The sequence below is a fragment of the Microcaecilia unicolor genome, chromosome 4 (assembly GCF_901765095.1).
Source record: "Microcaecilia unicolor chromosome 4, aMicUni1.1, whole genome shotgun sequence".
NCBI lineage: Eukaryota > Metazoa > Chordata > Amphibia > Gymnophiona > Siphonopidae > Microcaecilia > Microcaecilia unicolor.
In genome coordinates this window covers 9,828,346-9,853,688 of record NC_044034.1, presented here as the reverse complement: position 1 = coordinate 9,853,688, position 25,343 = coordinate 9,828,346, and the positions used below count along the sequence as shown (strand labels likewise).

Sequence of the window (25,343 nt, the reverse complement as noted above, 5' to 3'; positions counted from 1 at the left end):
ACCCACCTTAGTCATGCTTTTGTTCAGTTCTTTTAGGTGGGAGGGCAGAGGAAGCTCTTTTGTGTTTGCTAAGTGTGTGTAGTTAACTTATTCCTGCTCTCAGAAGCTCCCAGAAAAAGGAATGGAGAGAGAGAGGCTTGAAATAAAACTATTCTCTCTGCTGCTGTGTCAAATATATATTTTTAAAAGATACACAAATATATTGCTGTATATATATCCAGCAAATATGCTACATATTTCAGTAATAAACTGATACCGTTACACATCAATTTCATTGGAAACATACTTATTGTCCAATATTAGTGAAAGTAATACACCTGATTTCATTTTTTTTCCCCTTTTAAAACCAGAAATTGTTTAACAATACAAACCCTTGAATCTCCAATCCAATTTCCGTTGATTAAAGTAATCCCAGTTTCACAGGCTTCACTCCTTTTGAATTAATATATTAAGAGGAATCATTTCAGAGGAAAAAAAAACATTAGGAGTCATACCCGGAACTCTGGGAAAACAGCAATCTCAATATTAATCATCTGTAACAATATTCATTTTGTTCAAATTTTTTCTGGTCTTTTATCATTTTCAAATCTTAACCGTTTCCTACTTCAGTAGAACTTCATTTGCTGTATATTCTCAAAGGATTTGATTAGATTATCCATGTGGCTCATTAACAAGACTATATCTGAAGCAAAGTCATTCTCTACCACCGTCAGGTCCTGGAGCACCCTCCAGATGACATTCAATGCAACCTCCACGGGAGCCAAAAACTCCAAGCTGATAACTCTTAAGGGTTTAGGAGTAGCACCGCCGACACGGGTTCAGCTGTAAACGACTTCCATTTCAGCATACACTCCTGACTCACTCCTCCACTCCTTTGGGCATGGTGGTTAAATGATTTTTGAGCGATGAAGTTGTTTCCAGGTCCAAGAGCATCGATGCTCCTTCGTTGGCGCTAATCAAAGGACTCATCAACCCAGTCATCTATGGGCAGCTCGTCACACAGCGGTCCCACACTTGCTGCACAGGGGACAAAACGCTGGTCATCGGCAGCTGACCCCCCATTGTCCCCTTCCTCTGTTAAGGCAACTGCAATGCAGAGAGGAAATTTCAAGTGAACAAAAACTGAACTTCAGAGGACAGCTGGGCCGTTGAGTGTACGAGCTTCAGGTCACCATCTTTCCCCTCTCCCTAATTTGGGACACTCTTTGTCTGGTTTCTCCTCAGAGGACTGTCTGATATGGGTAACCCTTCAGCATAGCCCTCTGAGTCATTGAAACACGGAAGCCCCTCCATCACTTACAAGGTGGTGTCCCTTCGGAGGGGAATTGATCGCTTTTTAATTTGGTTTGTCTTCTTTTCAAATGCTCTGGATGATTCCACTAAAAATGTGCAGAAATAAAAGTATAAATCTGAGTTCTTTGTCATCAAACAGATGAATCCATTACGAATGGGTTGTGTCCATCTACCAACAGGGGGAGATAGAGAGCACTAAAAAACCATAGTGCCTCATGGCCAGCTAGCTCCATCTGCCTCTTCAGTATTCTCTATCTCCCCAGCAGGGTGATTGCAGCTTTTTCAGCTCCTTCTAAATTCTGCCTGGGGTGGCTCCTGAGCTTTGCCAGTGGAAGCAGGGGTGTTAAGGCTATTGTAGCTTCACTTTAAAGGCACATAGGTTAGCCCTTTCCCTGCCTTACCCATCCCCCCAGTGGATGTGAACACAGTTCGCTTTTCCCTGCCCTTTCCTACTCTACTTAGTGGATGCAGGCACATTGGTTCGCCTTTCCCTGCCTTTCCCACTCTTCTGCACCTCCAGAGTTGATTTGATTGCCTCTTTTGCTGTTTCCTCTACAGAGTTAAAAATAAAAAATAAAAATGTCACGTCGCACTTTGGCGCTGCAACCTCAGAAAAGAGGTTTTCTTATGATTCTACAGCGTGACCGGAGCTTTGATACTCGGTCCAGTGAGGTAAGAGTGCTTTCTAGCTCCTCTGGGGAGGGCCCGCGATCGAGACGTTTTTGGCGCGAAGCCGCCATTTTGAATTTTCCGCCGTTTTCGGCGATGGCTGCGGAGGTTGTAAAGCGCTGTTTTAAGTGTGGCAAGTGCAGATCCGCAGCTGGGCTCTGTAAATTGTGCTGTTCAGGCGTTAGAGCCGGCCCGAGCATGGCGAGTGAGGATTCTTCCCGCTCTGTGGAATGCGCCACATGGCGTGACCCCTGCTGAGGCGGAGGGTCTTGAATCCGGGAGGGGTGCTCGGATTGAGGCTAATCAAAGAGCTTCTAGCCCCGGACTGGAACCGGGTGACCAGGGCGAGTTTTTCTCCCCTGACTTTGTTTTATTGATGCATAAGGCATATATGCTTAAAAGCGCTCTGCCCAAGGGGTCTTCTACGGCCCCCCTTACTGCCCCTCCAGCGGATTCTGGCCTGGGACTGCCCTCTGAGGCGTTTTTCCCTGATAGCTGGCCACAAGAGATGCGCAGAAGGGTTAATTCCCCTTTGGAGAGCGCCCCCTGGTATGTATGTAAATTTATGTATGGTCTGGATCTATAATCATATCTCTGTGTTTTTATGTTAGACCCTGAGGCAGGCGCTTGTGTGCCGAAACACGGCCCATGTCGGGTCTTTTTCACAATAAAGGACGGCTGTTATCTCTTTCTAGAAAGGCCCAGTGCTGCTTTTATTGTCTGTGTTCTATGCTTGTATGCTGTAATACCCTCTCTTTTGTGACTACGTTCTTACTTTATACCAGCTGTACCCAAAGCAACAATGACCTTGCGTTGTCTATTGTCACTTCTATTTGAGTATCACCTGAAGAAGGAATGGGTGATAAGGCAAAGATTGTTTTATTTTGTTGCATTGCACCCTGGAAGTCATGTGTTTGCTATGTCATAAGCTTATTCCTGGGATAAGCGGCAGAAAATCTGTTTTACTCTTTTGGGATCTTGCCAGATACTTGTGACCTGGATTCACCACTGTTGGAAACAGGATACTGGGCTTGATGGACCTTCAGTCTTTCCCTGAATGGCAGTTCTTATGTATGAATGTAATTATAAGACAATTGAAGGACAGTTTTATAATTCAAAATCTCTAACATTTCTCTCTCTCTTTTTTTACAAAATAAAATCACATCCTGCAGGATTTGGTAAGTTTTATTCAGTTAGAAACATATATATTTTAGGGTGGGCAATTAATGTGTTAATAACACCATAAATGCATTAATATTTTAACGCATACCATGTTGTTTGATGCTGCCTGTGTTTTTTTTAATGCTGACCCACCCCTCCCCCACGCTTACCTCTACAGCAGGACTCTTTTCTCCTTCCTCGGAGCTGCCTCAAACTCCTTCTCTCCCCCTGCATGGACAGGCTCTGCAGATACTTGAGCTGCATGGTGCATGAAGTTAGGGAAGGTCTCTTGAGACTTGAAACCGCGAGACTTCCCCAAATTCCTGCACTGCGTGACTCAAGTATCTGCAGAGCCCAATCACTGTGCAGGGCGAGACAAGGAGTTTGAGGCAACGCTGAGTCTGAGCCCTGCTGTACAAGTCAATGTAGGTATTGGGGAAGAGAAACTTGGTGAAGGCTGTTTGAATCTTTCTTATTTAATGCCCAAAATTCTGTGATTAAGCGCACTTAATTGCATGATTAACATTTTTAATCTCATAATTAATCACTATTAACATTTTTAATCATTGTTCACCTCTAATATATTTTTTATATCATTGTACTTATTTCTCTTCTCTGCGATCTGATCATTGTTCATCTTTATTTTAATGCAGATTGGTGGATGGAATTTGACAGATATACAGGTAACAATCTGATATATAATAATTATACAAAACCATCAAATCCACTAATGTGTCCTTTGACTGTGATTTCGCTTTACAAACACCTACAGTCAGTGTTAGGGATCATTTTCAACCCTGTGATAGAGAAGACAATGTGTGTTTCCCCTGATCAGGGTCAGGGAGTGATCCCTCTGGTTCAGACCTGGCAAGTTTCCCACATTCATTGGGAGACTCCAGTTTTCACAGGTTATCTCCGAAACTTCCCCGAGTGAATGCCTCCCACCCAGCAGTCTGTGGCAGTCCCAGGACTTTTCACCAAATAATACAGTACAGTTTGCTTCTGGAAATAGTCACCAAGTGTCCTAGAGTGGCCAAGAGGGATACAGTAAATAGCTTTTTATCATTGCCTCCAAAAACTGCTTTCAAAATGGAATAAACATATTTAATCTGATGACCAGATTAAGACAAGAACTGTTTCCATCTGAATAATACAATATAGTTTGCTTCTGGAAATGGCCACCAAGCATCCAGGTGGTGAGTTACAAGCTACAGGTACCAATTGTAAGAGAAAGAAACATGTGATGTGTCTTAGTGACAAAATAGGTGTCTTAGATAAGCTTCATTCCAGCATGTCTGTTTCTGCCTTTGGCCACAAGCTAAATTTTAATGAATCAACAATCTGATCCATCCAGCAAAAAAAGGAAGAGATTCAGTGGTCTGTTCGTGATGCAGAACCAGAAAGTTCCAAAACTACATCTGTGCTTCATGATGAGTCAGTAGAAAAGATGGAAAAGTGGTTAAATTTGTGGATTATGCAAATGGTTGATTAAAAAAAAGCACTGTGGACAGCATTGCTGTGAGGATGAAACCAAACAGATTTATAAACACATCACCCAGGATCAGGAAAGCGTGAAACACTTTTCTGCTAGTTCTGGCTGTCTTGTGTTGGGGTCTGCATCCACCTTAGCCAAACCCCAACTGGTTACTGCTAGAACACCCAGGTTCTTCGATTTGTTTCTTACGCTAATACACTAATAAAACAAATAGTACTTACTCACTCAGAAGTGAAATAAAAAGAAAAGTTTATTCTGGAAACAAGTAAATTGTAGCTCAAGCAGAGCCTTATAGCAAGTCTGAAATACAGAAAAGAAATTATTAGACTTCCTTGGGTCCACTCCAGTTCACTGCCCTGGAAACAAGGAAGCCCAACCTACATAGATTTCCCTCATTTTTATACAATTGATTTAGTACATGTTATACAATAATCCGGAAACTAATTGCCATCTTAGCACATCCCACTAACTAATCATCTACTTTCCTAATCCAACACATCTGACTTCTGTTCTATCAATTATCAGTTCATACCCTAATTCCTAGATAGCAGTTACACCAATCCACCTGATCTGAGTCACAAAGCCATCTTCACCCACCTACTAGTAACTTCTCTCCCACTATACTTTCTGTCACAAATTCCAAGCCCACCTCCTCAGGCTACTTCAGCAGTTTTTTAATATCACATATCCAAACTATATACCAGCTGACCTTGTGGTTAAGCTAGCAGACTGTTCCCAACTTCCCCTTTTCACTATCCAGATACAATGTGGTTTCAAACTGTATGAAACACAGGAAATCTTGACCCAATAATTAATACAAATCTAAATATCCATTAATGTTATCTTAATTACATTGGACCATTCTATATGCATGTACTTATCTTCTAAAACCTTGTAATAAAGTTCACAATCAATAATTTCTTAAACTGCCTGGTACAGTATCTTGCCCATGACACAACCTTAACACTGGTCAGCAAAAATATAGAAAAAATAGGGTTTTTTTTTCCATTCTCGTGACACACTCTCTCACCCAGATCTTGTATAACCGTCTCTCAGCCACTCACATCTGTCTCAGTAAAAAGGTCCACTTCCCCTTCTCCCATTTCTTGCACAACAAATCACAGTAAATGTATAAACATGTTTTGGGGTCCATTTAGTTAGAAGGAGTTTAGGTCACATGGGTGTCCTTGCACAATTTCAAAAGGTCTGATCTAGCTAGCAAGGCTTGAAATCAGCACACAGAATAATTAGGGGGATGAAATAAATCTTACAGGTAACCCTTGTTTTATTATCCAGAGGAGTGCTCTCAAAATACAAACATTAGGGGTCCTGAGCCCCCCAAGTTCCCCACATCTCCTCCTCTCTCTAGCAAAAAAAACCATAACAGTTCCGTTCTTCCGTAATGGGGCATGGTGGGGGGGAGAAGTGAAGGACAGGGTGTGAGGAGAGAGAAAGGACCAGCCAACAAGGGTAGGAAAAAAGAGAAAAAATAAAGTGGGTCATTGAGAAGAACATCAGAGAATGGTTAGACGATATCAAACAAAGGTACCAGGTTGGGCTTCATCATAGATGAACAAATCTTATAGGCAATCTGGGTTTATATCCTAAAACTAACTATAAATATACTTGGAATCAAAAAGTTCAAAAAGAAAAGAAACGTATACTGGCTGTTGACCTTCTTCATCAGGATACTTAAGACCATTGTATGGCTGTACAACTAAGATTATGGGGACAACAAAAAGAAGTTAGGTGTTCAATAAACCATCGTGAATGCCGAGAATGGACTGTACATCCAAATTTAAATCAAAATTTACTTGGAGGGGAGGGATCTACCATCCTTGACGACTGCACAAAAGTCTGGGCTAAACCAAGAAATTACAGAAGACGACGTATATAGAGTGATACAACAAGGATCTTTGTTCAAGGCTCCGGGACCAGACGGCTTTCGATATGAATTTTATAAAATACTGGGTCCTCAGATAGTGCCCTCTCTGACAGCCCTTTACAATAAATTTGTGGAGAAGGGAGAGTTATCGGATACACTAAGAGCAGTTCAGATGGTAGTGCTGCTGAAGCCAGGCTGGGACCCGATACAGCCATCAGTCCTATAGACCGATCTCTCTACTAAATGTGGAAGCCAAGATGTTCGCTAAAATTCTGGCCAACAGATTGGCAGTGATATTACCGTCTTTGGTGGAGGAGAGCCAGGTTGGTTTTGTGAGAGGTCGGACTATAGCGAAGAATATGAGAAAAATACTTGCCTCTATGACGTGGGTGGAGAGGAACGAAACGCCTTCTCTCCTCATAAGTTTTGATGCGGAGAAGGCGTTTGATAGAGTCAACTGGGATTTTTTATTTTCGGTTTTAGAGAGTTATGGGTTTGATGGATTCTGGGTCAAAGCATTGCGGGCCTTATACGAAGCCCCAAGAGCGGTGGTTTTGGTGAATGGAGTAACCTCAGAGCCCATCAATATTCAACGGGGAACGAGGCAAGGCTGTCCATTGTCGCCTTTGCTATTTGTCTTAAGTATAGACCCCCTGATGAGAGAAATAATGTCAAACCCAGATATTACGGGGGTGGCGGTGGGTAGACAAGAGTTTAAGATCTCAGCTTTTGCTGATGACCTTCTAGTCCACCTGACAGATCCTGAGAGATCTTTACCAGCTTTGATGGATAGCATCGCTGAATTTGGGGATTTCTCGGGATTTAAGTTAAACCTAGATAAATCTCTGGCTTTACCAACGATTCCCTCGATGCGGCAAAGATGGGTAGGACCGTTTCCCTTGAAGTGGGCCTCAAGATTTTTTAGATATCTGGGCATTAAACTCCCCTATAAGACTTTCCTGATCCACGATCTCAATGTCTCACATCTGTTGGAGCACAGCGAGCAGAGTATGTCCCGGTGGATGTCACTCCCAATCTCTTTGAGTGGCCGAATTCAGTTATTCCATATGATTTTATTTCCCAAATGGTTATATACCTTACAAATATTACCGATCAGACTTTTGAAGAAAAATATCAAGGCTTTGAATAGGTTGATCTCCAAATTTTGCTGGCAGGGGAAGAAACCAAGAACTTTGTTTAGACATTGACGGGGAGGGAGGACGTGACGTCATGAACAGGAGCGGTTGCTGAGCCTTCTCGCTCTTGTCGGCTTGCCCGTTCAACCCTCAAAATCAGGCGAATAATCTGACAGCGAACCCCTCAAATTCGCAAATCCGAAATCGGAAACTAAGACGCAACAGCAGAACGACTCAAACCTTCATCATGGCAGCGAAAAATGTCCGTAGCGCCAAAGACAAAACACGAGGCAGCGAAGACAAAATGGCGGCCCCGCCAAGTCCGCCCGTGCACACGGTGAGCTCAGCATGGGTGGCAGAGGTGGTAGCGGAGGTGACGAGCGCCATGGAGCCGCTGTTAGATAGGCGACTAAGACCGATTGACAATAAGCTGGACCTAGTCCAGGGGAACCTGGAGCAGTTAAATAAAGATTTGGCGGAGTTCCAACAGCGCCAGGGGGCCATAGAGGAAACAGTCTCACGGATGGAGGCGGAAAATGTGAAGCTTAAACACCAACTAGAGACTTACGAAGAGAAATTAGAGGATCTTGAAAATAGATCCCGAAGAAATAATCTGAGATTCGTGGGGCTACCAGAAGCGTTGGAATCTTCAAATCTGAGAGCTTTTCTGGAGAACTGGCTTTTAAAACAGCTGCAATTACCAACAGACCTGGGAACCCTTCGTGTGGAGAGAGCCCATCGGGTGGGTCCTAGACATCCTGATACTGAGAGACCCCGAGTGGTGATCTGCCGACTATTAAACTTTGCACATAAAGAGGCTATATTGCAGGCACTAAGGAAAGATCAAGAACTGCGCTACGAAAATAAGAAAATTTTATGCTTTCAGGATTATTCAGCAGCAGTTGCGATGCAACGGAGGAAATTTTCCCCGGTCTGCACGAAGTTATACGAAAAGAAAATCCGTTTTGCCCTGCAATACCCGGCGAAGTTGAGGGTCACCTACCAAGCGGAGACAACAATTTACACCTCGGTGGAAAAGGCACAGGCCTTCCTGAGGTCCATTGAGGAGCGTTGACTGCAAAACGAGCATGGAAGGTTGAACCAGACAAAAGAGTCAACGACAATGCTGAAGTCTTAGTAAGCATGGATTACAAATCATTGAGTTAAAACTCTGAAGAATAGTAACACGTACAATGCTGGATTTATTGGTTAGCTGCGAGAACCTATTTGGTGACAAAATGCCTGAATAGGCGAGAAGTCTGGTGAAGGTGCAGAGGAGATTTACTTTGTGCAAGCTGTTTGAGACTGACAGAAACCACACACAGGGTTGAGCTGCTGGTATCCTAGAAACTCTAATGATGAAGGCCTAATCCAGCACCCTGTTGAAGAAAAGGGAAGGTTTGAAGGGTGAACTGTTGTTGAATTTGAACATAAAAATGTTAATATGTAGAGAGTTTGATACACCTATAATTTAATTTCTGTGGTTGTGATAGTGAGGGGGGGAAGGAGTTTACAAGAGGGTGGGGGGTAAGGGACGTTATACGTGATGACCCCAGTTGGGGGCAGGGGGAATCACCAAAAGGGATTGGGGTTAGTTAGAGGGGGAGGAGAATTTGAGGGGGGGGGGGGTTGGGGGGGTTGGGGGGGGGGGGGAGGAACTGAGACCTGGAGGACATGCTATGCAGATATATGGAAGGGAAGTATATGCGACAATAAGGAAACAGAGGGGGGGCGGAGGCTGGGACGCTCCCCTTTACTGCAAGAATGGCATAATCTGAAAGGAATGATACCAAATAGAAGTGAGGTCCTTTGAAGGTTGTAACATGGAATGTAGGAGGGATTTCATCCCCGGTTAAACGCTCCAAAATTCTACAACATTTACAACGCCATAAAGTAGATATAGCATTACTACAAGAAACACACTTGTCAAACGAAGAACATAAGAAATTGCGCACTTGGTGGGTGGGGGAGTGCACCTCCGCGGCGGCGCAAGGGAAGAAAGGAGGGGTTGCCATCTTGTTTAGAAAAGGAATAGTAGATAAATTGGAAGTTAAATACACTGACCCGGGGGGGAGGTTTTTGGTTGTTGAGGCCACCATAGACCGACAGACAGTGTTGCTTGGGAATATATATGCCCCAAACCAATACAATAGGAGATTTTACAAGATGATTATGGAGACGCTTTTACAACAAAACCCTTTACCCATAATACTAGGTGGGGATTTTAACACAGTAATGGATCCTCTGATGGATAGTACTGGGTTTAGAAGGCTTACCCCTGGGCAGGAGAATCGGGGGCTGCCTAATCTCTGTCGACAGATGGGGCTGGTGGACGTTTGGAGGACTCTTGATCCGCAGGGGAGAGACTACACTCATCTATCTAGAGTGCATGGTACACAGGCGCGCATCGACTACTTGCTGATCTCAGAGCAGTTGTTTGACTCAGTGTCCAATTCAATAATAGGTGCCACTGTAATTTCAGACCATGCATGGGTGGAAATGCGATGGATGCCAAAACAGAGACAGGGAGGAAACAACAGATGGACATTCCCAGTAGAGCTATATCGAGACCCAGTCTTTAAGGCTTCTATGCTTAGTAGCTGGAATGATTACAAGAGACATAATGAATCGTATGTGGAACGCCCAATTCTTTATTGGGAAGCGGCTAAAGCAGTATTTAGGGGGGAAATAATAAGCTATACGGCCCATAAACGTAAAGCAAGGCTCCAGGAAATATTACGCTTGAGCCACTTAGTGTGTAAGGCGAGGAGGAGATACGGCCGACAACCCTCCCTAGAGAGTAAACAACAACTACTCTCCTTGCAAACAGCGCTGAACGAACTCCTTCACCAAAAAGCCGTGAAGACACAGAATTATTATAAATTCCAACTTTATAAGCATGGCAATAAGGGGGGGCGGTTGATGGCGCGACTAATCGCGGCGAAGCAAGGGAAAACTAGGATAATAACCATGAAAAATGAGCAGAAAAGGCGAATTACCACAGACCAGGGAATCAGTGAAATTTTTTATAATTATTACAGTAAGCTATATGAGAGCCCACAGGATGAAGGTCTGTCGGGAGACTCATATTTGGAGCAGCTAAACTTACCAAAGCTATCCATGTCAGATGAACAGAAGCTCAATGATCAAATCACAACAGAGGAGGTGTCCTTGGCCATAAGTCAAAGCCAACTGCTCAAAGCACCTGGAGTGGATGGCTATAGGGCGGAATTTTATAAACTCATGGGGGAAGAGATAGCAGAGGCCCTAACATCGATGTTTAATACCTTAATAGAGCAAGAGCAAGTGCCCTCCAACTTAAACACCGCATGTATTATCGTAATTCCTAAGAAAGGGAAGGACCCAGAACTGGCAGCATCATATCGGCCGATTTCGCTCTTAAATTTTGAGATTAAGTTGCTAGCTAAAATCATGGCAAACAGACTCGCAAAAATTTTACCCAAATTGATACATGATTCCCAAGCAGGATTTGTGAAGGGTCGAACAATTGCTAAAAATGTCCGCAAAGTTCTGACCTCTTTAGAGACTAGCAGCAGAGGGAATAAAAAATCTTTATTAATAAGCTTTGATGCGGAAAAAGCTTTTGATCGGGTTCACTGGGACTTTCTATATGCGGTTCTTCGGAAATATGGGTTTTCGGGCAGATTCCTTTCAGGGATAAAAGCACTTTACTCGCACCCGAGAGCCCGAGTTTCGGTTAATGGGCTTGTAACACCAGACTTCGCCATAGGAAGGGGAACGCGACAGGGCTGCCCTCTATCGCCCCTTTTGTTTGTATTAACGTTAGATCCTTTATTGAGAGATATAATGGAGCAACCAGAAATAGAAGGCACAAAGATAGGGCGGGAGATCTTTAAGGTGGCCGCCTTCGCCGACGATATCTTGGTTCATCTGACGAATCCGCAGGACTCGTTGGAAGCGCTGCTGGAAATCTTTTCAGAGTATGGAGATTATGCGGGGTTTCGATTGAATCGTGAAAAATCGGAAGCCCTAGCCTCCTCGGGGGAGATATGGAGAGATTGGAGGGGCGAATTTCCGCTGAGAAAGGCGCAAGGTGCTTTTACATATTTGGGATTCTTATTACCTATGGACACATCACGTCTGTACGACTTAAATGTCTCCTGGCTGCTGAGGGAGACCAGGAATGTATTACAGGGCTGGATGGATTTGCCACTATCGCTGATGGGAAGAATTAATTTAATAAAGATGGTCCTTTTCCCTAGGTGGCTTTATGTTCTACAAGCGATACCAATTTGGATGCGTCGCAAAGACTTGAAAAGCTTTAACACACTAATATCTAAGTTTTGTTGGAAGGGTAAAAAGCCACGAGTCCGATTTTCCTTCTTAATCGGTAATTGGAGACAGGGGGGAGTGGGAATGCCGGACTTAGCATTATACAATCAGGCATGCCAATTGCGTCATTTAGGGGATTGGTTATTAAAATTGCAGCGATATACCCCTACTACACTAGAGGCAGCATATCTAGCTCCTTGTCAACTTTTCTCATTGCTACACAATAAACTAAGCAATATACCAGAGGGAGTGCGCAGAAGCGTGTTGGTGCGACCGCTGAGAGAGGCGTGGAAAAAGCTTGTACGCCAACTTGGGGGAGACCCGACAGCATCAGACCAGCTTACAATATGTGGGAACTGTGAGTTCTTACCTGGGATGTCAAGCCGGCACTTCGTAGACTGGGCGAGACGGGGACTAATATGCTTAGCGGATCTGCTAGATGGAGATGGGCAGCCCCTTTCAACCAGGGACTTGTTGAGTAAGGTGGGAGACTCTTGGGGTAACAGATTTGCGATAAAACAGATACAACATTATGTGGCTTCATTGCCAGGGACCACTATGACCGGACGAGTGGGAGATAAACTAAGAGATTTTTTTCAATCACTGGGCGAGGAAGAAATTTCTGTCTCCCTACTTTGTAAAGTACTAACTAGATGGCAACCCCCGAGAGATTATGGGCCGTTGAAACAAGCATGGGAAAGAGATTTGAATTTTGAATTAGTATCCTGGGAAGTGCCAAGGATAGTGTCGCGCATACCCCTGTTGATAACAGATGCTCGTTTGAGAGAATGTGCATACAGATGTATCCACAGAGGGTACGTGACAACTGCACAACTGGCGCACATGGGAGGAGGTCGCAACCCAAAATGTATTAAATGTGGAACGAGCTCAGGTACATTCTTACATATGTTTTGGAGTTGCACTCGAGTGAAAAGGTTCTGGACTCAGGTTTGGGGCTTTTGGGAAGGGAAGTTGGGTATTAAAACCAGGAAGACAGTTGAACAAGTAATCTTAGACCTCCCCGAAGCTTTTCGAGGACAAAATCGTTTTGAAGTATTGTTGATTCGTAAGATGTGCTTATTGGCAAGGAAATGTATTTTACAATATTGGACGGTTAAAGACCCACCAGCATACTGGCACTGGAGAAGCCAGCTACATCAGCTGGCTTCTTGGGAAGCTAGAGAGACTAGACACTCACAGAGAAAGAGAATTACGTTTTTAGCCATTTGGGGCCCCTATCTAGGAGTATTAAATCCCAGAGGTCGGAGCTTACTTCTAAATGCAAGATGAACTTCCTATGTTGAAGGGTAACGTTCCTTCAGGGGGGAGGGAATAAGGAGGGAGGGGGGAAGGGAAGTTAAGTTGAGGGGGGGGGAGGGAGGCAGATACATGATGGGTAGGGGTTGAGCGGGGAGAGAGATCCTGTATCTTTGGGCTCTCCTAGGCCGCTTATATTGGACTATAGTTCTTTATTCAATATAGTTTATGATAGCAAATACTTTACGAGCCCTTCTATATAAGGATCATTTCATAAATGAAGATCATGGAGTAGGATTTGAGATCATTTTTGATGGAGGTGAGATAGAGGGGGCATATTTAGATCCACGCTGTAAGGTGGTTCAATTATTGTTCAAAACGTGGATCATTAATAGCAAATAAAATAAAATAAAATAGTGGTTGGTTGGAGCATAAAATCAAATACGGAAGGCAGTTTAACACCTCATTATATAACTATACCAGGACTCGAAATGTGTACAATGTAGAGCTTGTATGACAATGTTTATTTTGCTGAATTCTCAATAAAAATTGTATAAACATAGACATTGACGGGGACATGGCAACAAGGAGGTTTGGGCCTACCAGACATACAAACATATAACTGGGCCTGCTTACTACGACATCTGGGAGATTGGGTATTGGGGGAACAAATTTATACACCTATACACATGGAACAAGCAGTGCTGGGCAAATGGAGTATCTTTTCAGTGATTCACTGCCCTACTGTGAAAATCCCGGTAGAATTGAGAGGGAATGTTTTGGTGAAGACCATCAGGGCAGCATGGATATACCTGGTGACCTTGCTTGAAGGGAACCCACAACAATCAGATCAAATACCCTTGGTTGGAAATAGGGAGTTTCTTCCAGGCAATGATAACATGTTTTTTAAACGTTGGGAGCAAACCGGGATACGGTATGTTAAAGACCTGTTGGATGTCGAGGGATGATTACAGACATGGGAGGTGTTGTTGGCTTTGGAGAAAGTAGAACATAGGGATAGTAACATAGTAGATGACGGCAGAAAAAGACCTGCACGGTCCATCCAGTCTGCCCAACAGATTAAACTCATATGTGTTGCTTTTTGTGTATATCTTACCTTGATTTGTACCAGTCCTTTTCATGGCACAGACCGTATAAGTCTGCCCAGCACTATCCTCGCTTCCCAAAAAAATTCAAAGCGGTTTACGTATATTCAGGTACTTATTTTGTACCAGGGGCAATGGAGGGTTAAGTGACTTGCCCAGAGTCACAAGGAGCTGCAGTGGGAATTGAACTCAGTTCCCCAGGATCAAAGTCCACTGCACTAACCACTAGGCTACTCCTCCACTCATTCCACCAATAAGAGCCAACCTCATCTGTTCGCATATAGGCAAGTGCAACATTATATTAACAATTTTGATAAAGGAAATCTGCAATTCTCCATCAGACAGAAGATACTAGATTTCTATGAACCTACCCATGACCGGGGAATATCGGTATCTAATTTAAAGGTAGCATTAGATGCGATACAGCCAAAGCAAGATAAAAGTGAACTGCAAACCAGGTGGAGCCGGGAGTTGGGCCTACCGGCCGCGTCATTGGATATGGTTCGGTTGGTGGGACGAATCCCATCAGGCTCGGTTAGCGCAGAGCTCTGGGAATGTAATTTCTGGGTGCTGCATAGAGCATATTTCACACAAGAGCGACTCTTTAAAGTGGGAGGGGTAGACTCCCTGACTTGTCCAAAATGTATGATGGGTATAAATTCCTTTCTACATGCATTTTGGGAATGCACACACACTCAGGCTTTCTGGAACGAGGTGACAGCATACTTGGAGGGTTTAGGAGGTAGACCTTTGAACAGATCAGCAACAGGGTTTCTGTTAGATAAATATGAGGATTTGGGGCCCCAAGATAAGCATTTTAAAATGTTGATTCGGAAGGCAGGAATGCTGGGGAAATGGATAGTGCTGGGTGTATGGACCAGCGACCAAGCTCCATCATATTGGCAATGGAGGAATAGGCTGCATGGCTTGCTTCTGTTGGAATTACAGTATGCACGTTTGACGTTTAAACTACGGAAATTGTTCCTGGAAGTATGGGATAAATATATCCAATCCCTGCCCCACAGAGCCCGCAGCCTTGTGTTGAACTCCTTTTCAGGATGAAGACGGAGATAATACTATGGATATAATACAACTTCAGAGGTCTGGGATTAACACGCCCTGGGGGGGAGTCGAGACTGTTCGTGCGCCTAGGACGCACAGAGTCGAGGAGGTGAAAAGGGGGGGAGGAGAAAGGTGGGGGGGAGGGGGGCAAAGAGGAGGCTTGATTTATGATAAAGGATAATGAAAGTGTTGTCTACAAAACTGACAAGAGTTTAACGGCCAATTAGACGGACCGGTAACAAGGCAACAAAGAACACAAAAAAGAGGGGGGACTGGGGGGGGAAGGGGGGGCTCAAAGGGTAGAGACATCCCGGAATACAAGGGGGAGGGAAGGAGAGGAGGGGGGAAAAGGAAAAACCTATTGATGACTGTTTAGTGCATGATAATGTATGAACAACATTTGTACCACTACACATTTGGATATTGTATGGTTTGTTCTGTTTTATTACCTTCATCAATAAAATTGTTGAAACATAAGTGGGAGCCAGTGTAGTTTTTCTCATAGGGGTTTAGCGCTTTCATATTTTGTTTTTCCGAATATGAGTCTGGCTGCAGTGTTCTGGGCTGTCTGAAGTTTCTTGATTATTTGTTCTTTGCAGCCAGCATAGAGTGTGTTGCAATAGGCTAGATGGCTGAGCACCATTGACTGTACTAGGTTATGGAAGACGGTTCTTGGGAAGAAAGGTCTTACTCTTTTTAATTTCCACATTGAGTGAAACATCTTCTTGGTTGTGTTTTTTGCATGATTCTCAAGTGTGAGGTGTCGATCAATAGTGACTCCAAGAATTTTTAGGGTGTTTGAAATTGGAAGGTTCAGATTTGGTGTGTTAATGGTGGTGAATTTGTGTTGTATTGAGAGGTGAGTACTAGGCATTGGGTTTTTTCTGCATTAAGTTTCAGCTTAAATGCATCCGCCCATGAATGCATGATATGGAGGCTTTGGTTAATGTCATTGGAAATTTCCTTTAAATCTTGTTTGAATGGGATGTAGATCGTTACATCGTCTGCATATATGTATGGGTTGAGATTTTGGTTTGATAGTAATTTGGCTAAGGATATCAATGATGAATAGTTGAATAGAGTCGGTGAGAGGGGGGATCCCTATGGGACTCCGCATTCAGGTATCCATGTGGTTGAAGTAGTCGAGTTAGATGTCACTTGGTATGATCATGTGGTTAGGAAACCCTTAAACCAATTGAGAACGTTACCTCCAATTCTGAAGTACTCAAGGATATGTAGTAATATTCCATGATTAACCATGTCGAAAGCGCTTGACATGTTGAATTGTAGGAGTAGTATGTTTTTTCCAGTTGCAATCGTTTGTTTGAATTTAGTCATAAGTGTAGTTAGTACTGTTTCAGTACTACGGTTAGACCTAAATCCTGACTGGGATTCATGGAGTATTGAGAATTTATTTAAATAGTTTGTGAGTTGTTTGGTCACCATTCCTTCCGTTAGTTTGGTTAATAAGGGAATGGATGCTACTGGTCTGTAGTTGGTTAGTTCACTGGCGTTTTTCTTTGGGTCTTTGGGTATGGGGGTGAGTAGAATGTTTCCTTTCTCCTTCGGGAAGATTCCATTTTGTAACATGTAATTCAGGTGTTTCGTTATGTCTATTATAAATTGTTGGGGAGCAGATGTCATAAGGTTGTTTGGACATATGTCTAGTTTGCAATGAGATTTGGCAAATCTTTTGAGCGTTTGAGAGATGATATCCTCTGATAGTGCTTCGAAGTTAGTCCGTGTTCTGTCCGCTGGGTATATGCCAGGGTTTGGGTCTAGGCAGTCAAGGAGTTCAGCATAGTCAATACTACTGGCAGGTATCTTAAGTCGCAATTGTACAATTTTCTCATTGAAGTATTTCGCGAGATTGTCTGCTCCTGGTGTGTCTTTGCTGTTAGTTGTGATTGGTGTAATATCTATTAGTTTATTCACAAGCTGGAAGAGTTTATGTGTGTCCTTGTAGTTTGGTCCAATTACAGATTTGTAATATAGTCTTTTAGTTTGTCTTATGGTATATTTGTATTTCCTTGGGAGTTGTTTCCAGGCGTTAAGTGTGGGTTCATCTTTCTTTTTATTCCATGCACGTTCTAACCTTCTGATTTGTGTTTTAAGTTTTTTCAGTTCTTCATTGAACCATGGTATTGAATTCTTTCTGTGTGAGGTTCTAGTTTGGGTTGGAGCAATATTGTCTAATATGGATCTGCATCTCTCATCCCATTCTAGGAGGAATTGGTTTGTATCTGTTTTTATTGTCCATCCGTTATAGTAGATCTGTTGCCAGAATATTACTGGGTCTATTTTTCCTCTCATGATATAGGTTTTTCGTTCTAGTTTGTTCGTTGAGTTTTTCGTTCGCCATTGGAGGGAAATGTTTGCTTTGTAGTGGTCAGACCACAGTGCGGGTGTCCTTTTTGTGTCTGTTAGTGTAAGGTTTGAATTGAGATCGAATTTGTATGTGACGATGTCTAGTGTGTGTCCTTTGATGTGAGTTGGTTCCGTGTTTGTCCTGTGAAGATCCCATAGTTGTAGGAACTCTTATTCCTAATTCTAACATTTCTTTAACCTGTTTAATAATTTCTACTACTACTACTGTTACAAGAAATTATTTATTTTGGGGAAAATAGCTCTAGAGCAACTCGCCACTGTTTATAATTTAAGAGCAGGTGCTGTATTTATAAGTTTTAGGATATTAATTTCTCCACCAATCACCAAAGGTGATAATTGCAATAAATTAAATAAATTAAGTATATATAAAAGATACCATATACTCAGAACACAAAGAGACCGTATTTTTAGCTTCAAAAAGGTTGATTTAATATACAATTGCACACGAGAGGTAGGTTTTAAGAGATCTTTACAGATAATCTGTGCATAAAATAGAACAAAGTAGCAGGTAGGTTAACTTACAAGTCCTTGTTACAAGCATGCTGTGGTCCAGCTGATTGATGAGCACATGTTTCAGGAGCAAGGCATCAGCAGACCCCAAAGAGAGCAGCAGGTCCCAAGAGGAGGCAGGTTCCAAGAGGAGGCAGGTCCCAAGAGAGGAGGCAGGTCCCAAGAGGAGGCAGGTCCCAAGAGAGCGAGCTGGGCTGTTTCCAGGCCTTTTATAATGTTAGCAGAGAAGCATGGTGTGTGCATGTCCTAGATATTTTGCAAGGGATTATGGTTAATGTAGTCTGTTCACATGACCACATTATAAGTCCTTCCTTTCTGCACATGTCTGAAAGCTGATGGGAGGGGCAGGTATACCTTTGACAAGCAAATGTCCTGTTTATAGTTTCCCCTCTGAAGTCTTTGTCTTCAATGGGGTATTCCAGACTTTCGGTCTCTTGGGTCTTTGGTTTTCAGAGATGTCCTGATGAGCGTCCAGGTACCCACCTTAGTCATGCTTTTGTTCAGTTCTTTTAGGTGGGAGGGCAGAGAGAGTTATATATCTCTCTTTTGTCTTTGTTAAGTGTTTGTAATTAACTATCCCTGCTATCAGAAGCTCCCAGAAAAAGGGATGGGGGAGAGAGGGGCTTGAAATGAAACTATTCTCTCTGCTGCAGTGTAAAAGCTGCACAAATATATTGGTGTATACTGTATATAATCCAGCAAAATATAATAAACTGATACCATTATGTTGAAACATAAGTGGGAGCCAGTGTAGCTTTTCTCATAGGGGTTTAGCGCTTTCATATTTTGTTTTTCCGAATATGAGTCTGGCTGCAGTGTTCTGGGCTGTCTGAAGTTTCTTGATTATTTGTTCTTTGCAGCCAGCATAGAGTGTGTTGCAATAGGCTAGATGGCTGAGCACCATTGACTGTACTAGGTTATGGAAGACGGTTTTTGGGAAGAAAGGTCTTACTCTTTTTAATTTCCACATTGAGTGAAACATCTTCTTGGTTGTGTTTTTTGCATGATTCTCAAGTGTGAGGTGTCGATCAATAGTGACTCCAAGAATTTTTAGGGTGTTTGAAATTGGAAGGTTCAGATTTGGTGTGTTAATGGTGGTGAATTTGTGTTGTATTGAGAGGTGAGTACTAGGCATTGGGTTTTTTCTGCATTAAGTTTCAGCTTAAATGCATCCGCCCATGAATGCATGATATGGAGGCTTTGGTTAATGTCATTGGAAATTTCCTTTAAATCTTGTTTGAATGGGATGTAGATCGTTACATCGTCTGCATATATGTATGGGTTGAGATTTTGGTTTGATAGTAGTTTGGCTAAGGATATCAATGATGAATAGTTGAATAGAGTCGGTGAGAGGGGGGATCCCTATGGGACTCCGCATTCAGGTATCCATGTGGTTGAAGTAGTTGAGTTAGATGTCACTTGGTATGATCATGTGGTTAGGAAACCCTTAAACCAATTGAGAACGTTACCTCCAATTCTGAAGTACTCAAGGATATGTAGTAATATTCCATGATTAACCATGTCGAAAGCGCTTGACATGTTGAATTGTAGGAGTAGTATGTTTTTTCCAGTTGCAATCGTTTGTTTGAATTTAGTCATAAGTGTAGTTAGTACTGTTTCAGTACTACGGTTAGACCTAAATCCTGACTGGGATTCATGGAGTATTGAGAATTTATTTAAATAGTTTGTGAGTTGTTTGGTCACCATTCCTTCCGTTAGTTTGGTTAATAAGGGAATGGATGCTACTGGTCTGTAGTTGGTTAGTTCACTGGCGTTTTTCTTTGGGTCTTTGGGTATGGGGGTGAGTAGAATGTTTCCTTTCTCCTTCGGGAAGATTCCATTTTGTAACATGTAATTCAGGTGTTTCGTTATGTCTATTATAAATTGTTGGGGAGCAGATGTCATAAGGTTGTTTGGACATATGTCTAGTTTGCAATGAGATTTGGCAAATCTTTTGAGCGTTTGAGAGATGATATCCTCTGATAGTGCTTCGAAGTTAGTCCGTGTTCTGTCCGCTGGGTATATGCCAGGGTTTGGGTCTAGGCAGTCAAGGAGTTCAGCATAGTCAATACTACTGGCAGGTATCTTAAGTTGCAATTGTACAATTTTCTCATTGAAGTATTTCGCGAGATTGTCTGCTCCTGGTGTGTCTTTGCTGTTAGTTGTGATTGGTGTAATATCTATTATTTTATTCACAAGCGGGAAGAGTTTATGTGTGTCCTTGTAGTTTGGTCCAATTACAGATTTGTAATATAGTCTTTTAGTTTGTCTTATGGTATATTTGTATTTCCTTGGGAGTTGTTTCCAGGCGTTAAGTGTGGGTTCATCTTTCTTTTTATTCCATGCACGTTCTAACCTTCTGATTTGTGTTTTAAGTTTTTTCAGTTCTTCATTGAACCATGGTATTGAATTCTTTCTGTGTGAGGTTCTAGTTTGGGTTGGAGCAATATTGTCTAATATGGATCTGCATCTCTCATCCCATTCTAGGAGGAATTGGTTTGTATCTGTTTTTATTGTCCATCCGTTATAGTAGATCTGTTGCCAGAATATTACTGGGTCTATTTTTCCTCTCATGATATAGGTTTTTCGTTCTAGTTTGTTCGTTGAGTTTTTCGTTCGCCATTGGAGGGAAATGTTTGCTTTGTAGTGGTCAGACCACAGTGCGGGTGTCCTTTTTGTGTCTGTTAGTGTAAGGTTTGAATTGAGATCGAATTTGTATGTGACGATGTCTAGTGTGTGTCCTTTGATGTGAGTTGGTTCCGTGTTTGTCCTGTGAAGATCCCATAGTTGTAGGAACTCTTATTCCTAATTCTAACATTTCTTTAACCTGTTTAATAATTTCTACTACTACTACTGTTACAAGAAATTATTTATTTTGGGGAAAATAGCTCTAGAGCAACTCGCCACTGTTTATAATTTAAGAGCAGGTGCTGTATTTATAAGTTTTAGGATATTAATTTCTCCACCAATCACCAAAGGTGATAATTGCAATAAATTAAATAAATTAAGTATATATAAAAGATACCATATACTCAGAACACAAAGAGACCGTATTTTTAGCTTCAAAAAGGTTGATTTAATATACAATTGCACACGAGAGGTAGGTTTTAAGAGATCTTTACAGATAATCTGTGCATAAAATAGAACAAAGTAGCAGGTAGGTTAACTTACAAGTCCTTGTTACAAGCATGCTGTGGTCCAGCTGATTGATGAGCACATGTTTCAGGAGCAAGGCATCAGCAGACCCCAAAGAGAGCAGCAGGTCCCAAGAGGAGGCAGGTTCCAAGAGGAGGCAGGTCCCAAGAGAGGAGGCAGGTCCCAAGAGGAGGCAGGTCCCAAGAGAGCGAGCTGGGCTGTTTCCAGGCCTTTTATAATGTTAGCAGAGAAGCATGGTGTGTGCATGTCCTGGATATTTTGCAAGGGATTATGGTTAATGTAGTCTGTTCACATGACCACATTATAAGTCCTTCCTTTCTGCACATGTCTGAAAGCTGATGGGAGGGGCAGGTATACCTTTGACAAGCAAATGTCCTGTTTATAGTTTCCCCTCTGAAGTCTTTGTCTTCAATGGGGTATTCCAGACTTTCGGTCTCTTGGGTCTTTGGTTTTCAGAGATGTCCTGATGAGCGTCCAGGTACCCACCTTAGTCATGCTTTTGTTCAGTTCTTTTAGGTGGGAGGGCAGAGAGAGTTATATATCTCTCTTTTGTCTTTGTTAAGTGTTTGTAATTAACTATCCCTGCTATCAGAAGCTCCCAGAAAAAGGGATGGGGGAGAGAGGGGCTTGAAATGAAACTATTCTCTCTGCTGCAGTGTAAAAGCTGCACAAATATATTGGTGTATATATAATCCAGCAAAATATAATAAACTGATACCATTATGTTGAAACATAAGTGGGAGCCAGTGTAGTTTTTCTCATAGGGGTTTAGCGCTTTCATATTTTGTTTTTCCGAATATGAGTCTGGCTGCAGTGTTCTGGGCTGTCTGAAGTTTCTTGATTATTTGTTCTTTGCAGCCAGCATAGAGTGTGTTGCAATAGGCTAGATGGCTGAGCACCATTGACTGTACTAGGTTATGGAAGACGGTTTTTGGGAAGAAAGGTCTTACTCTTTTTAATTTCCACATTGAGTGAAACATCTTCTTGGTTGTGTTTTTTGCATGATTCTCAAGTGTGAGGTGTCGATCAATAGTGACTCCAAGAATTTTTAGGGTGTTTGAAATTGGAAGGTTCAGATTTGGTGTGTTAATGGTGGTGAATTTGTGTTGTATTGAGAGGTGAGTACTAGGCATTGGGTTTTTCTGCATTAAGTTTCAGCTTAAATGCATCCGCCCATGAATGCATGATATGGAGGCTTTGGTTAATGTCAATGGAAATTTCCTTTAAATCTTGTTTGAATGGGATGTAGATCGTTACATCGTCTGCATATATGTATGGGTTGAGATTTTGGTTTGATAGTAGTTTGGCTAAGGATATCAATGATGAATAGTTGAATAGAGTCGGTGAGAGGGGGGATCCCTATGGGACTCCGCATTCAGGTATCCATGTGGTTGAAGTAGTTGAGTTAGATGTCACTTGGTATGATCATGTGGTTAGGAAACCCTTAAACCAATTGAGAACGTTACCTCCAATTCTGAAGTACTCAAGGATATGTAGTAATATTCCATGATTAACCATGTCGAAAGCGCTTGACATGTTGAATTGTAGGAGTAGTATGTTTTTTCCAGTTGCAATCGTTTGTTTGAATTTAGTCATAAGTGTAGTTAGTACTGTTTCAGTACTACGGTTAGACCTAAATCCTGACTGGGATTCATGGAGTATTGAGAATTTATTTAAATAGTTTGTGAGTTGTTTGGTCACCATTCCTTCCGTTAGTTTGGTTAATAAGGGAATGGATGCTACTGGTCTGTAGTTGGTTAGTTCACTGGCGTTTTTCTTTGGGTCTTTGGGTATGGGGGTGAGTAGAATGTTTCCTTTCTCCTTCGGGAAGATTCCATTTTGTAACATGTAATTCAGGTGTTTCGTTATGTCTATTATAAATTGTTGGGGAGCAGATGTCATAAGGTTGTTTGGACATATGTCTAGTTTGCAATGAGATTTGGCAAATCTTTTGAGCGTTTGAGAGATGATATCCTCTGATAGTGCTTCGAAGTTAGTCCGTGTTCTGTCCGCTGGGTATATGCCAGGGTTTGGGTCTAGGCAGTCAAGGAGTTCAGCATAGTCAATACTACTGGCAGGTATCTTAAGTTGCAATTGTACAATTTTCTCATTGAAGTATTTCGCGAGATTGTCTGCTCCTGGTGTGTCTTTGCTGTTAGTTGTGATTGGTGTAATATCTATTATTTTATTCACAAGCGGGAAGAGTTTATGTGTGTCCTTGTAGTTTGGTCCAATTACAGATTTGTAATATAGTCTTTTAGTTTGTCTTATGGTATATTTGTATTTCCTTGGGAGTTGTTTCCAGGCGTTAAGTGTGGGTTCATCTTTCTTTTTATTCCATGCACGTTCTAACCTTCTGATTTGTGTTTTAAATTTTTTCAGTTCTTCATTGAACCATGGTATTGAATTCTTTCTGTGTGAGGTTCTAGTTTGGGTTGGAGCAATATTGTCTAATATGGATCTGCATCTCTCATCCCATTCTAGGAGGAATTGGTTTGTATCTGTTTTTATTGTCCATCCGTTATAGTAGATCTGTTGCCAGAATATTACTGGGTCTATTTTTCCTCTCATGATATAGGTTTTTCGTTCTAGTTTGTTCGTTGAGTTTTTCGTTCGCCATTGGAGGGAAATGTTTGCTTTGTAGTGGTCAGACCACAGTGCGGGTGTCCATTTTGTGTCTGTTAGTGTAAGGTTTGAATTGAGATCGAATTTGTATGTGACGATGTCTAGTGTGTGTCCTTTGATGTGAGTTGGTTCCGTGTTTGTCCTGTGAAGATCCCATAGTTGTAGGAACTCTTATTCCTAATTCTAACATTTCTTTAACCTGTTTAATAATTTCTACTACTACTACTGTTACAAGAAATTATTTATTTTGGGGAAAATAGCTCTAGAGCAACTCGCCACTGTTTATAATTTAAGAGCAGGTGCTGTATTTATAAGTTTTAGGATATTAATTTCTCCACCAATCACCAAAGGTGATAATTGCAATAAATTAAATAAATTAAGTATATATAAAAGATACCATATACTCAGAACACAAAGAGACCGTATTTTTAGCTTCAAAAAGGTTGATTTAATATACAATTGCACACGAGAGGTAGGTTTTAAGAGATCTTTACAGATAATCTGTGCATAAAATAGAACAAAGTAGCAGGTAGGTTAACTTACAAGTCCTTGTTACAAGCATGCTGTGGTCCAGCTGATTGATGAGCACATGTTTCAGGAGCAAGGCATCAGCAGACCCCAAAGAGAGCAGCAGGTCCCAAGAGGAGGCAGGTCCCAAGAGAGGAGGCAGGTCCCAAGAGGAGGCAGGTCCCAAGAGAGCGAGCTGGGCTGTTTCCAGGCCTTTTATAATGTTAGCAGAGAAGCATGGTGTGTGCATGTCCTGGATATTTTGCAAGGGATTATGGTTAATGTAGTCTGTTCACATGACCACATTATAAGTCCTTCCTTTCTGCACATGTCTGAAAGCTGATGGGAGGGGCAGGTATACCTTTGACAAGCAAATGTCCTGTTTATAGTTTCCCCTCTGAAGTCTTTGTCTTCAATGGGGTATTCCAGACTTTCGGTCTCTTGGGTCTTTGGTTTTCAGAGATGTCCTGATGAGCGTCCAGGTACCCACCTTAGTCATGCTTTTGTTCAGTTCTTTTAGGTGGGAGGGCAGAGAGAGTTATATATCTCTCTTTTGTCTTTGTTAAGTGTTTGTAATTAACTATCCCTGCTATCAGAAGCTCCCAGAAAAAGGGATGGGGGAGAGAGGGGCTTGAAATGAAACTATTCTCTCTGCTGCAGTGTAAAAGCTGCACAAATATATTGGTGTATATATAATCCAGCAAAATATAATAAACTGATACCATTATGTTGAAACATAAGTGGGAGCCAGTGTAGTTTTTCTCATAGGGGTTTAGCGC

At 42.1% G+C, this 25,343-nt stretch overlaps 1 protein-coding gene across 2 annotated transcripts in view; it reads left to right on the top strand.

Annotated features, from left to right (window-relative positions):
* Window positions 1-25,343, top strand: part of LOC115468292 (E3 ubiquitin-protein ligase TRIM39-like) — a 54,819-nt gene that overhangs the window by 24,856 nt on the left and 4,620 nt on the right. The window contains exons 6-7 of one of the 2 annotated variants that reach the window (XM_030199916.1): window positions 3,135-3,140; window positions 3,777-3,806. In XM_030199916.1, the coding sequence (XP_030055776.1) occupies window positions 3,135-3,140; window positions 3,777-3,806 (36 nt within the window). The remainder of the gene's footprint in view (window positions 1-3,134; window positions 3,141-3,776; window positions 3,807-25,343) is intronic. The other variant, XM_030199917.1, reaches the window with a different exon arrangement.